Raw genomic sequence first — 14,619 nt, forward strand, 5'->3', positions numbered from 1 at the left:
CAGATTTTGTCTGATGCTTATTTATTAAACGTGTCACAGATGCATTTTACTGAAAAAACATTTCAGCTTTAGGAATCCTACATTAACAAGTGTGAAATCAACAAGGCAATAAAGCTGTTGATAAATTTAAATTCAAATCTTCTATTTTTGCTAATAAAGCCATGTTTATAAGATTAGGTCTATTTTAAAAGGAACATAATAATAATATAATAATAAAAAGTGATCTAATGTGTTAGAGAATTTTTATTTTTTATAAAAATGCCTAAAGAGACATGAAAGTCGAAATTAAACTTTCATTATTAACACCAGACCAGAGAATTTAATATTAAACAACTTTTAAATTCTGTTTCATAATCAAATTGACTTCATTCTCTTGGTATCCTATGTTGAAAAGGATACCTAGGTAGGCTCAGATGCGTGCACGTATCCTGAGCAATATATGGCTGCAATGTATGCAGTATTTGTAACAATGTTAAACATTGTAATCACTGTTGCACTCTAGTGCTCATCAATTAATAACATTGTTAAAGGGATAGGAAAGTCAAAATTAAACTTGCATGATTCAGATAGAGCATGCAATTTTAAGGCACTTTTAAATTCACTTCTGTTTCCAAATGTGCTTTGTTCTCTTAGTATCCCTTGTTAAAATTGAATACACACATATCCTATACTAGAGTGAGCTAGCTGCTGATTGGTGCCTGCACACATTTGTCTCTTGTGATTGGCTAACTAGATGTGTTCAGCTAGCTCCCAGTAGAAGGATAACAAGAATATGAAGCATGTTTGTTAATATAAGTAAATTAAAATTTGTTTAAAATTGCATGCTGTAACTGAATCATTTTGACTTGAATTTTCATTTTTGTGTTTACTCCCCCACGAAACTCTACTTATGATCCTTAACACATTATTGCTGCTGAGCAGGACAGGAGCAGGGGCCAATCAGGAGTGGCATACATATGTAGCTTCCAATCTCAGGCAGTTCAGGACTAGAATGATGCAAGAGATTAGCAACATTTCTGCATTATCTCCCTTTAATTTTCCTTTATGTTACTTGTTATTCCTTGTTTTTTGTTTGTTTGTTTTTTAACGTGCGGCTCCATAGCACAAAGACTCAGAACCTAACCTTGTTTATGCATGATATAAGTGGATATGATCTAATACATATAACAAAGTTGCAGCAGTTTTTTGATTCTCCATGATAATAATGGACACTTAAACTTTCAAGATGAAAAGCAACAAGCAGTGAGCAGCACTCTCCAAAGACGATTGTTTAGACGCATGTAAGGTGGTCTTGCAATAACTTGCCAATGCTTAAACAAGCTTTCCTTTAGTTATTGTTTCATTTGATTTACAGAGGCTCCAAATAATGAGTGTCATAAATAAAGCTGTAGGAGACACTGAGGCATATGCTTCCCCATTTGTTCAGATTTATAAATAATAAAAAATAAATAAGAAACTGTAGGCATAATTAAATTATAATTAAAAAAAAAAAACTAAATCTCCATTTAAGTCTATGACAATTTTTGCTGTTAAGCTTACAGTCTGGATCTCATCTAAACTTGTGTGTACAGTACCTTTAACTAAAACACAATTAATCTCAACAGTGTATCCAAATATTTATACAAGAATATAAAAAGCAAATAAACAGCTCGAACACCTTTAAAAAGCATATTCACCAAAGATCATGGGTGTCAAGAGGATGAAAAAAAGCCCCTACAAATGATGCTTTTTATATCCATTGTGTGTAGACATGCCCTGTAATGCTTCTGATCTGCCCAGAAAGCCAAACCCCTACCTATATCACACTCTGCTTCTTCTCAGGACCTCCCAGACTCCACCCCTTCAGAACACTCTGGCTCTGTCCTGAGGCTACCTCTCCTGACAAAAGGGGATTTAGCGTTGGTAAGAATGCTATAGTTGTATTAATTGTTGTTATAATATTCCCATAACAACCTTAAATTCATAGCAAGGAAGTATATAATGGAGTGAAAAGATTAACTAAAATATGAGAAAAACAAAATGTATGCTTACCAGATAAATTCATTTCTTTCCTGGCAGGGAGAGTCCACAATTTCATTCCTTACTGTTGGGAAATACAATACCTGGCCACCAGGAGGAGGCACAGACACCCCAGCTAAAGGCTTTCTATGGGACTTCCATATGCCTCCCACTTCCCCTATCCCCCAGTCATTCGGCCGAGGGAACGAGGAACAGTAAGAGAAACATCAGGGTATAAAGGTGCCAGAAGAAAAACAAAAAGGGAGCCGCCCAAACTAATGGGCGGGGTCGTGGACTCTCCCTGCCAGGAAAGACAGGAATTTATCTGGTAAGCATAAATTTTGTTTTCTTTCCATAAGGCAGGGAGAGTCCACGACTTCATTCCTTACTGTTGGGAAAATAATACCCAAGCTCCAGAGGACACTGAAGGAATAACGGGAGGGAACAAAAAAGAGGTGGACCCTAATCTGAGGGCACCACAGCCTGCAAAACCTTTCTCCTGAAAGCTACTTCAGCCGAAGCAAACACATCAAACTTGTAAAATTTAGAAAAAGTATGTAAGGAGGACCAGGTAGCCACCTTACAAATCTGATCCATTGAGGCTTCATTCTTAAAAGCCCAGGAAGAAGCTACTGCTCTAGTGGAATGAGCCGTAATCCTCTCAGGAGGCTGTTGTCCCGCCGTCTCATAAGCTAGGCAGATCACACTTTTCAACCAGAAAGATAGGGAAGATATAGTGGCCTTCTGACCCCTACGCTTACCCGCATAGATAACAAACAAAGATGAAGATTGGCTGAACTCCTTAGTAGCCTGAAGGTAGAACTTCAAGGCACGAACCACATTTAGATTGTGTAGCAAACATTCCTTCACCAAAGAAGGATTGGGACACAAGGAAGGAACAACAATCTCTTGATTAATATTGCGCTCTGACACCACCTTAGGAAGGAAATCTAATTTACGGTTAGATTACGAGTTGTGTGTTAAGGTAAAAAAGCAGCGTTAAGAGGTCACTTCTTTGGCCTTACCGCAAAACGACTTACGTAAACTTTATAAAGTCTTTTTTCTATTTGACTTCCATAGCGCTGATATTACGAGTCTGTCCTGGGAGGCCAAAAAGTGAGCGGTACACCCTACCCTGTCAAGAGTCCTAACGCATTTAAAAGTCAGTAGTTATGAGTTTTATGGTACAACGCTGTAACATAAAACTCATAACTAAAGTGCTAAAAAGTACACTAACACCCATAAACTACCTATTAACCCCTAAACCGAGGCCCTCCCGCATCGCAAACACTATAATAAAAATGTTAACCCCTAATCTGCCGCTCCAAACACCGCCGCCATATATTTATGAACCCCTAATCTTCTGCCCCCAACATTGCCGACACCTACATTATATTTATTAACCCCTAATCTGCCACCCCGACACCTACATTATAATTATTAACCCCAAATCTGCCGCTCTGGACACCGCCGCCACCTACATTATATGTATTAACCCCTAATATGCTGCCCCCAACATCAGCCGACACCTACATACTATTTATTAACCCCTAATCTGACGCCCCAATGTCGCCACCACTATATTAAAGTTATTAACCCCTAAACCTAAGTCTAACCCTAACACCCCCTAACTTAAATATAATTACAATAAATCTAAATAAATATTACTATCATTGACTAAATTATTCCTATTTAAAACTAAATACTTACCTGTAAAATAGACCCTAAGATAGCTACAATATAACTAATAGTTACATTGTAGCTATCTTAGGGTTTATTTTTATTTTACAGACAAGTTTGTATTTATTTTAACTAGGTAGAATAGTTATTAAATAGTTATTAACTATTTAATAACTACCTAGCTAAAATAAATACAAAAGTACCTGTAAAATAAAACCTAACCTAAGTTACACTAACACCTAACACTACACTATAATTAAATAAATTAACTAAATTAAATACAATTACCTAAATTAAATTAGCTAAAGTACAAACCCCCCCCCCCACTAAATTACAGAAAATAATAAACAAATTACAAATATTTAAACTAAAATTACACCTAATCTAATAGCCCTATTAAAATAAAAAAGCCCCCCCCCAAAAAAATAAAATAAAAAAAAACCTAGCCTAAACTACCAATAGCCCTTAAAAGGGCCTTTTGCGGGGCATTGCCCCAAAGTAATCAGCTCTTTTACCTGTAAAAAAAATTCAAACAACCCCCCCAACAGTAAAACCCACCACCCACACAACCAACCCCCCAAATAAAATACTATCTAAAAAAAAACTAAGCTCCCCATTGCCCTGAAAAGGGCATTTGGATGGGCATTGCCCTTAAAAGGGCAGTTAGCTCTATTGCAGCCCAAAGTCCCTAACCTAAAAATAAAACCCACCCAATACAACCTTAAAAAAACCTAACACTAACCCCTGAAGATCGACTTACTGGGAGAAGTCTTCATCCAAGCCTTGGATGAAGCACCGCATAGTCTCTAATGCAAAACTCGGAATCTGGGCCTTAGTATGTAAAACCGCCTTATCGGCATGAAAAACAAGGTAAGGGGGGTCACACTGCAAGGCAGAAATCTCAGAGACTCTGCAAGCAGAGGCAATAGCCAATAGAAACAAGATAACAGTTTAATGTCAACATTATGCAGGGCCTCAAATGGAGAAGAACAAGATTGAGACTCCATGGCAGAGCCATCTTTCTAAACACAGGTCTGATCCTAGTCAGAGCCTTAACGAAGGACTGCACATCCGGAAACTCAGTTAATCTCTTGTGCAGCAACACAGACAGGGTCGATATCTGTCCCTTCAGGGAACTAGCAGATAGACCCTTCTCCAGTCCATCTTGGAGAAAAGATACAATTCTGGCAACTTTACCCTTATGCCAAGAAAAACGATGCTCCTCACACCAGTGCAGGTAAGTCCGCCACACCTTATGGTAGATGCGTAGAGTAATTGGCTTACAAGCTTGAATTAAAGAGTCGATGACACTCTCAAGAGAAACCTCTCCTGGCTAAGACTAGGCGTTCAATCTCCACCCAGTCAGCCTCAGAGAATCTAGATTTTAATGAAGGAAGGGACCCTGTATCAGCAGGTCCCTGCAGCAAGGTAACCTCCACGGAGTAGATGAGGACATCCCCACCAGATCCACGAACCAAGTCCTTCCCGGCCAGGATAGAGCAATTAGAATCACTGATACTTGCTTTTGCTTAATGTGGGCCACCACACGAGGAAGAAGAGGTAATGGAGGAAAGAGATATATGAGTCTGAATCTCAATGGAACCGCTAGGGCATCTATTAGAACAGTTTGAGGATCCCTCAATCTCGACCCATACTTGGGTAGTTTGGCATTGAGATGGGAGGCCATGAGGTCTATCTCCGGCAACCCCCATCTGCTGCATATCTCTGCAAGACCTCAGGTGGAGAGACCATTCCCCCAGGTGAAAGGATTGCCTGCTGAGGAAGTCCGCTTCCCAGTTGTCCACACCCCGAATGTGGATTGCCTCCGCCCATTCTAGGATTTGAGATACTTCTCTCATTGCTAAGGAACTTCTTGTTCCTCCCTGATGGTTGATGTAGGCTACCAAAGTCATATTGTCTGATTGGAATCTGATAAACTGGGACGAACCCAGGAGGGGCCAAGCCTTCAAAGCATTGAAGATTGCCCGGAGTTCCAAGATATTGATCGGAAGAGTGGACTCCTACTGAGTCCACAGCCCCTGTGCCTTCCTGGCACCCCAAACGGCTCCCCAGCCGGATAGACTGGGGTCCGTAGTTCCAATCTCCCAGGACGGTCTCAAAAAGCACGTGCCTTTGGACAAGTGATCTTGAAAGAGCCACCAAGAGAGCGAGTCTCTCGACAGGCTGTCCAGAACTATCTGTTGTGACAGATCGGAATGGTCGCCGTTCCATTGTCTCAGCATGCATAGCTGTAAAGGTCTGAGATGGAATCTGGCAAAGGAAATGATGTCCATACAAGACACCATGAGTTCAATCACCTCCATACACTGGGCCTCCAAAGGTCTCAAGGAGGCCTGGAGGGTAAGACATGCTGATGTTAGCTTGCAATGTCTCTGATCTGTTAGAAAGATCTTCATGGATATAGAGTCTATCACGGTACCCAGGAAATTCACCCTGGTATTGGTAAGAGAAATCTTTTCCAAGTTTATCTTTTTCAATCCATGTGATCGAAGAAGACTGAGAAGGAATTCCGAATGCTCCCTTGCTAGGTGAAAAGATGGTGCATGTACCAAGATATCGTCCAAGTAAGGTGCTACTGCAATACCTCTTGTTCTGGCAAACGCTCGAAGAGCCCCCAGAACTTTCATAAATATCATTGGAGCAGTAGCTAAGCCAAACGGAAGTGCTATAAACTGGAAGTGCTGGTCCAGAAAGGCAAACCTCAGGAACTGAAAATGCTCCTCATGTATCGGAACATAAATATATGCATCCTTCAGGTCTATAGTGGCCATAAACTGTCCTTCCTGAACCAGGGGAAGAATTGACCATATTGTCGCCATTTTGAAAGAGGAGACACTCAGAAACTTGTTTAGGCACTTCAGGTCCAGAAATGGAAGAAAAGTTCCCTCCTTTTTGAAAAATACGAAGAGGTTTGAATAGAACCCCAGACCTCTTTCTGATGTAGGTACCGGACAATTACTCCTAAAGAGGCTAGATCCCGAACACAACCTAAAAAGGCAGTCCTCTTTTCAGGTCTTGTAGACAGTCTGGAGAGTAGGACTCTCCCCCTGGGCAGATGAGATTTGAAACCTATCTGGTATCCCTGAGATACAACCTCCAGAACCCAAGGATCCTGAACATACTGAAACCATGCGTCTGAGAAAAGAGACAATCTGCTCCCTACTCGATCAGATCTCGGATCGGGGGCCACACCTTCATGCCGATTTGTTCTCGGCAGGCATCTTTGTCTGTTTGAACATGTTTCAGGACTGAGCTGGCTTCCAAGTACTCTTGGGCTTCTTGGGCTTGGATGAAGGTTGAGATCGTTGGGACTTCAAAATGAAAGGAACGAAAATTAGATGATTGCCGTCCCTTAGCTCTGTTCTTCTTATCCTGTGGTAGGAAGACACCCTTCCCTCCAGTAACCGTAGAAATAATGGAGTCCAGCCCTGGACTGAATAATATCTTACCCTTGAAAGGAAGAGAAGGAGTCTGGATTTAGAAATCATATCCGCAGAGCAAGACTTCAACGAGAGAGCCTGGTGGGTTAGGACCGCGAAACCTGAAGCCTTTGCATTTAGGCGTATAATCTGTATATTCGCATCACAAATGAAGGAGTTGGCAATTCTCAGAGCCTCAATTCTCTCCTGAATATCCTCAAGGGGAGATTCCACCTCAATAAGTTCAGGCAGAGAGTCGCACCAGGAGGTAGCTGCTCCAGCAATCGCGGCTACAGCTGCAACCGGTTGGAATAAAAATCCTGTGTGTTGGTACATTTTCCTCAGAAAAGTTTCCAACTTTTTGCCCATAGGCTCTCTAAAATAAGAACTATCCTCAAGAGTGATAGTAGTACGCTTAGCGAGCATCGAAATGGCGCCATCCACCTTAGGGATGGAACCCCACAGTTCCAATTGAGAGTCAGGGACTGGAAACAATTTCTTATTTTAAAGGTTGAAGAGGGTAAAGGCTGACGAGGGGGAAAAGGAAGTTCCGATTCTTTCTCATTTGTTACTAATAATGTTCACCATATAAACTGGTACAGGAAAAGTCTGTGGGACCTTTCTGTCTTCATAAACCCTGTCTAACATAGGGATCTTACGTTCCTCAGGTAGCTTAGCCTCTGGAACCTCTAAAGTGGACAGGACCTCCTTTAGCTGGAACATACAAGCTAGATCCGACAGAAATGTAAATGACTCTAAATCAGGAGAATTGTGTTTGACCTTTCTCTTGCATTTCCCAGAGATAGGTAGGGCACTCAGGGTCGCAGACACCGCCAATTGTAGTTACGCGGTAAAGTCCACAGGAAAAAGGCTCCCTCCAGATGGCAAATGAGTTGTGCCGAGGGGGACTGCATGTGAAGCGGTTTGAGTAGAAAGGGTAGTAATCTCTTGGGACATATATTCCTGAGAGGTTGATGGCTCAGAGGGACTAATTGCGCTATGTGTATTAGGAGACTTATTTCCCTTTTTAGACTTTAAAACAATGCCTAGGCAAATGGAACAAAATTGAGCATATGGGCAAACCATAGCCTCGTCACAGTATAAACAGGTATTATTAGTCACAAAAGAAGGAGTGGAACCTTCTAATGTAGTATCAGAGTCCTCCATAGCTTTGGTATGTACTCTCACAGATGGAATAAAAAACTGAACAAAATAAAGGGCTTTATATATAAAACGGCACCTTTATATTCCTAATAGCTGGGGCACTCACCACCTCCTAGACCCAGACAGGCTATCAGTGAAAATGCTCTCCTTAGGGAGCAATGTCTGCAGCAGGATTGTAAGGAAGTGAAAGAGACTACACTCGGTCATGTGTTGCACAAGACAGGACTTACCCTGCTATGATAAAGGGAGCTAAGCTAATATAAACTGCGCAACTGCTTTACAATTTGGTAGCCTGGAAATCATGATTCAAGATATTTGTTCAAAAACGAAAGTGAAACCTGTTTGTTCCAAGCCAAAAGCACACAGTCTTATGAGCCCAAACACTCACAAAGTGAAAGCAGTATATAAAAAGCCCCAAACTGTTCCAAATAATCCCCCTGAGGGAAATATTAACCATTGATCCTATTGAGGTATAAAGGAGCCACACTGTGACCCTATATTAGAATCCCTGCTATATATAATAAAGCGGTCTTACCCTCCAGGATCCACGTTGTGGAACAGATACAGCCTCTCAAGTGTGACAGTCTAGCAGCGACACTCGTCAGGGACCTGAGTATGTAACAGCAAGCAGTGAAACTCGTCAACACTGATTGCTCAGGAGTTGTTAGTCGACAGTCTGGATGGGTTCACAGGAAAACTTTCCCTGCATCTCCAGACCCTAACTTTCATCAATACTCAAACTTAGAGGTTTATATAATTACTTAAAACTCCAGTCCTCTCTTGAAGAGAACATACCCATTAAAGGACAATCCAAAATCTTCTGACACTTCTCTGCCATCCTCCTCTAGTAACGAAAGGCAAAGAATAACTGGGGGGATAGGGGATTTGGGAGGGATATTTAAGCATTTGGCTGGGGTGTCTTTTCCTCCTCCTGTTGGCCAGTTGTTGTATTTCCCAACAGTAAGGAATGAATTTGTGGACTCTCCTAGCCTTATGGAAAAAAATATACTTTTACATTAGCTTATGTGAACTTTACAAATAAACAAAGTGTATCCATCCATAAACAACTTATGTTCTCAATTACAATATCATATCTGTAAAAGGCAGTTAATCCTACATGGACAGTCCTCAGAGTAGGGCTAGGTACATCAAAAGAAGTGCCCAATCATAAAAACTAATCAGAAGGTTGGTAAAATGAGTCTCAGCTTCTGTAAAGCTACTCTCTGAATACTCGTTATGGTCCTCCTGGGTATCTGACATTCGCTAACATGGTAGGAAATACAGTATAATGCCAACTCTCACATGGGCAGACCTCACACAGGTTCCTAAAAAAGGGAGCTGAACATGTAAGCGAATGGTGAGCTGCCTCCAATAGAAAGTAATACATTAACCTCTCTGAAATGCAGAATCTCGCAGGGGAGAGCCAATGTGACAGGGCCCTTTCTGTCTGTGAAATCACTGCATTTCATATTTTAAAACACAAGGAAAAACAGTGAGAGCCTTTGGTGTAACAAACTTAACAGAATATGCTAAGGGTGAGAAATCTCTAGAAACCCCTCCAGGGAAATCCCCTGTTCAGCCCACTCACCAAGTCTGTGAAACTCAATTTACTATAAAAAATATATTGTGTTTTGTACTTTTTGGTACTATATTAAGATAAAATGTTTAAACTCCATTGTACATTAAAGACAGTTTTTACTGTATACATTAAAGGGACATTCTGGTCAAAATTTCAATGCACATAGATGAATTACATCTTTGAATAGAAACATATGTTAGCATTTATCTCTGCGCGTGCATTGCTAGATATTCTCAGTGCAACAGCATTTTAAATACTGTAGTTGCTCAGAGCACCAAAGGGGCTTGTATCATGTCAGAAATTAAGAAATTGAGTCATTACCAGATGACACAAGCACCTTCTCTCTGAGCAAGAGCTGTGTTTAAAATGCTGGCGCACGGTGCATACTTAAATACACCTTTGAAACAGCTATAGCTTTTATTAGAATCATTTTTGCAATTACATGTATAATATAAAAATGCTTCTATTCAAAACAGAAATGCATCCATGTGGATTCCAATTTTGGCTGGAATATCCCTTTAAATACTCTTTTCCCTGCGTAATTTAAACAATAATTTTATGGTGTATGCAGCTACTTTTTAATATGAATTCTAATGTGTATTATGAATATGATTTTGAGTGCATTTTTTAAATACGATTGATACATTGTAGTTTGAATATGCTTTTTAATCTGCTAATTTTATTAATCAGTGTGCTATAACGTATGTGTCTCTTTCGTATACAGAACACAGGTTACGCCTCTTCGCCAGATACATAGCTCTCTAGGTAACATTTTGTAGCACTGATGGGTCTTTTTAGAGAATCTTGTCTAGAGAATGAGGCCTTATAGGAGGGAGGATAGTATCCTTCATAAGTCAAAATATTATACATGAAAACTGTGTGCTAAACATCATTTCTACTTTATTTTACATGATATAGCATGAAAATTATACAACACTTGCTTTTTAAAGGGACATATTAGAGAAAAAAAATGCATTCTCTAATTCAATAGAGCTTGGATATTTTATATTACAGATCTTAGCTTACTATGGGGTCAATTCTACAGAAAATCAACATTAAAGTCAATAGGGTTTTTGTAGATAAATCAGTAAGTTTTTCTAAAGGATTGTAATCAACCCCTATGGGGCCTATTTATTAATATGCGAGCGGACATGACCCGATATTGCTGATCATGTCCGCTGCACATCAATAAATGCCGACAGCATATGCACCTGCAGTTCTTGTGAACTGCTGGTGCAATGCTGCCCCCTGCAGATTTGCGGCTGCTAGCAGGGGGTGTCAATCAACCCGATCGTATTCGATCGGGTTGATTTCTGGCGATGTCTGTCCGCTGCCTCAGAGCAAGCGGACAGGTTATAGAGCAGCTGCCTTTAGACCGCTGCTTCATAACTTCTGTTTCCGGCGAGCCTTCAGGGGGCATCAAGCTCCGTATGGGGATTGATAAATATGCCCCTATGTGTTTAAAGAGATATTAAACTGCTGTGCACAACTACAAAATAACAGTAACACTACTCACTATCAGCAAGATTACAAGTGTTTTGCGGTACGGCTATACCACTGAAAAATTGGCCATTGTGACACTAAAATAAAGTATTATCCCCTAATCCACCACCCACCCACATAGCCAACACTAATTAAACATATTAACCCCTAAACCGCTAACCCCCACATTGCCGACACTAAACTGCACTTTTTCTCCCCTAAAACACTGGCCCCCACATTCTACGAAAAAACCTATTAACCCCTAAACCGCCAGCCCCCCACATCGTAAACACTAAACTAAACCTATTAACCCCTAAACCGCCGGACCCCCACATTGCCAACACTAAACTAAACCTATTAACCTCTAAACCGCTGCCCCCCCACATCGCAAAACACTAATTGAAACTAATAACCCCTAAACCTAACAACCCCCTAACTTTAGATTAAACTTACAATATATCTATCTTAAAATAAATAAAAACTTACCTGTGAAAAAAACCCTAATATATATAAAAACAAAAAACACTCAACAATGTTATAGAGCAATGCAGCCACCGCAAAAATGTACAGCTCTTGCTCTGTATCATCCACAGGCTGTGAGAATACCTGAGCTACAAGATAGCAGCCCCCAGTACAAAGAGGCGGAGCTTCAGTATCTGTTACCTTTAAGCTATTAAAACAGGAGAACTAATTTGTAAAGAGCAGCACTAACAGGATGATATGCAATAACATGAGTAGTAACCATTCTTGGGAAGTTGTGCCCAGCAGTTTAATGTTCCTCTCGTCCATGAAAAAAATGATTAAGCACAGAGTTAAAGTCATGCTTAGGAGCTGCTGAGCAGGAGATGGCCAGTTAAAGGGCTGTGCTCTGCAAGTGGAACTTAACCTATATGTTTAATAACTTTGTGGGGGTTAAACATTTAGGCCTCGTTTTCATTGATGTTGTAAACGGTGTAAACATAGATTTTAAGGGACATACTGTTGTTACCTCTTTACAACAACAATGGAAACGAGGCCTTAGTAAGTTAGGATCAGTAATTCAGAAACAAAATGCCCTAATAATGAAGAGCATGTAATTTTCGCATTAGTATGTCCTTTAAGTGTCTGCTTTACTTAAAAGTAGCCAGTCATATTTAGAGAAAAAAGGACCTACCCAAAAGTGGTTAAAGGGCCATGATACCCAAATGTTGAAACACTTGAAAGTGATGCAGCATAGCTGTAATAAGCTGACTAGAAAATATCACCTGAACATCTCTATGTAATAAAGAAAGATATTTTACCTCAAAAGTTCATCAGTAGCCACATCCCATTGTAAAGGACTTCTAAGCAGCAAATCAGTATGTCTGTCCCAGGACAGCTAAGGGAGTGAGCTTACATGCACACTCATCTTATTTCCCTATTCAGTTTAAGGAAGTTTACTTTGAAATCTCATGAGAGTTAAGTCAAATCTCATGAGATCACAGTAAAAGAGTTCATGACCTCAGCACTGTTGATGCTGATTGGCTGCTGTTCATTTCTTCTTCTTTTTTTACCTGCAGCTGGGCAGTAACTGAGTATAACTTTTTACACAGAACTTACTCTGCTGAGCTGAGGAAATTGTGAGGTAAAATATCTTCCTTTTTTTACATAGGGATGCTCAGGTGATATTTTCCTGTCAGCTTTTTACAGTTATACTGCATTAGTTTCAAGTGATTTAGCATATGAATATTACAGACATCCCAACCTGCAAAAACTCATTTCTGGGAGGTGGCTTCACCCGCTACTGCGCCGCCACCCCCCCTCCCAGTTATATATTGGACACCTTGAAACCCTAAGTAAGATAAAGACTTGTCATTAAAGGAGCTTCCCACTAAAGTCACATTTTAAAAAAGTAGCTTTATTGCACAACCACATACAACAAACCTATTTTCCAGTGATCGTACGCTTGTTGAATGCTTAAATATTTTAGCATACGAAGTTTAATTACAATCAGTAAATAAGGTAGTATTTGTGTTTTTATTTTATTAGAATAAGTGGGGGCTTTTTGGTTACTGATGCTTTAAGGGTTCTATAATGTCCCAGCAACTAAAGGCATTCCTTAAAGAAACACTTTTACGGATTTGGGCCACAATGGATCATGGTACTTGGAGCTTCAGGGAGATTGCATTCCATTTGCTGGCATCAGGGAGCCGCTATTAGAATCAGGGAGACTCCCTGAACTTCAGGGAGAGTTGGGATGTCTGGTATTATGTCCCTTTAATGTCTAGAATTCTAAAACAAAGTTACTTACTTGATCTTTGCCCGATTTATGAGATGTCATGTGACGGTCGAGCTGGGTCCTATAGGCAAATGTATAACTGCACATGGAGCAACTGAAGTTGTCTTCATTTTTTTCATGGCGATACTTAATGTGCTCCTTAAGTGATGTAAAACGTTTATATCCTCTGTCACAGTAAGGGCAAGTAAGGAGCTGGGAGAACGCATCGGGGGTCCCTGTATAAGAAAACAAAAAACAGCTTCAGCTCTCAAGTACTTATAGAACAGTCTGACAAGCTTGTGAGTGCTGGGAGAGAAAGCATTTGCATATTTTATAAACTATAGTAACAAAGCTTACGCAGTTTAGCGTGTAATCTAATCAGGCCACACAAATCAAGACCCACATTCTCGATTTAAAATGTCTGCTCGTGCTGTCTAGAGAGCTGTGCCTGTTGCAGTCGTGTTCGCATTCACAAATTCTCCCTATTGACTGAAGCATACACGGAAACGAGCCGTGCACGCTACAGTCAGCTGTATAAGGCAACGATGTCAATCCCCAGGTTAAATAAGCATCCAAGGCACAGCATACAAAATGTCTTGTGAATTCTCACAAGACTGATGTTCTGTGCACCATGCACTTTGGTTGCCGCCTTTAGTTCAGGCCAAACCCTCTTGCCCCGTACACAGCACAGCAACTTTTCTTTTTACAGAGTACACACTATGGGGCCTATCTATCAAGCTCAGTATGGCCCGTGTTTCTGGCGAGCCTGCAGGCTCACCAGAAACAGCAGTTATGAAGCAGCGATCTAAAGACCGCTGCTCCATAACTCTGTCCGTCGGCTCTGATGAGGCGGACAGGAATTGCCGGAATTCAACCCAATCAAGTTGATTGACACCCCCCTGCTGGCGGAGACGGAAGGGGGCGGTGTTGCACCAGCAGCTCGTGAGCTGCTGGTGCAATGCTGAATACGGAGAGCGTATTGCTCTCCGCATTCAGCGATGTCTGTCGGACCTGATCCGCACTGTAGGATCAGGTCCGAC

At 40.8% G+C, this 14,619-nt stretch overlaps 1 protein-coding gene across 3 annotated transcripts in view; it reads right to left on the reverse strand.

The window, feature by feature from the left end:
* ZEB1 (zinc finger E-box binding homeobox 1) overlaps positions 1–14,619 on the reverse strand; it is a 288,560-nt gene that overhangs the window by 83,124 nt on the left and 190,817 nt on the right. For all 3 annotated transcript variants that reach the window (XM_053713869.1, XM_053713871.1, XM_053713870.1), the window contains exon 5: positions 13,613–13,815. In XM_053713869.1, coding sequence (XP_053569844.1) covers positions 13,613–13,815 — 203 coding nt within the window. The remainder of the gene's footprint in view (positions 1–13,612; positions 13,816–14,619) is intronic.

Source organism: Bombina bombina, chromosome 5 (genome assembly GCF_027579735.1).
Source record: "Bombina bombina isolate aBomBom1 chromosome 5, aBomBom1.pri, whole genome shotgun sequence".
In the NCBI taxonomy this organism is placed as follows: Eukaryota; Metazoa; Chordata; class Amphibia; order Anura; family Bombinatoridae; genus Bombina; species Bombina bombina.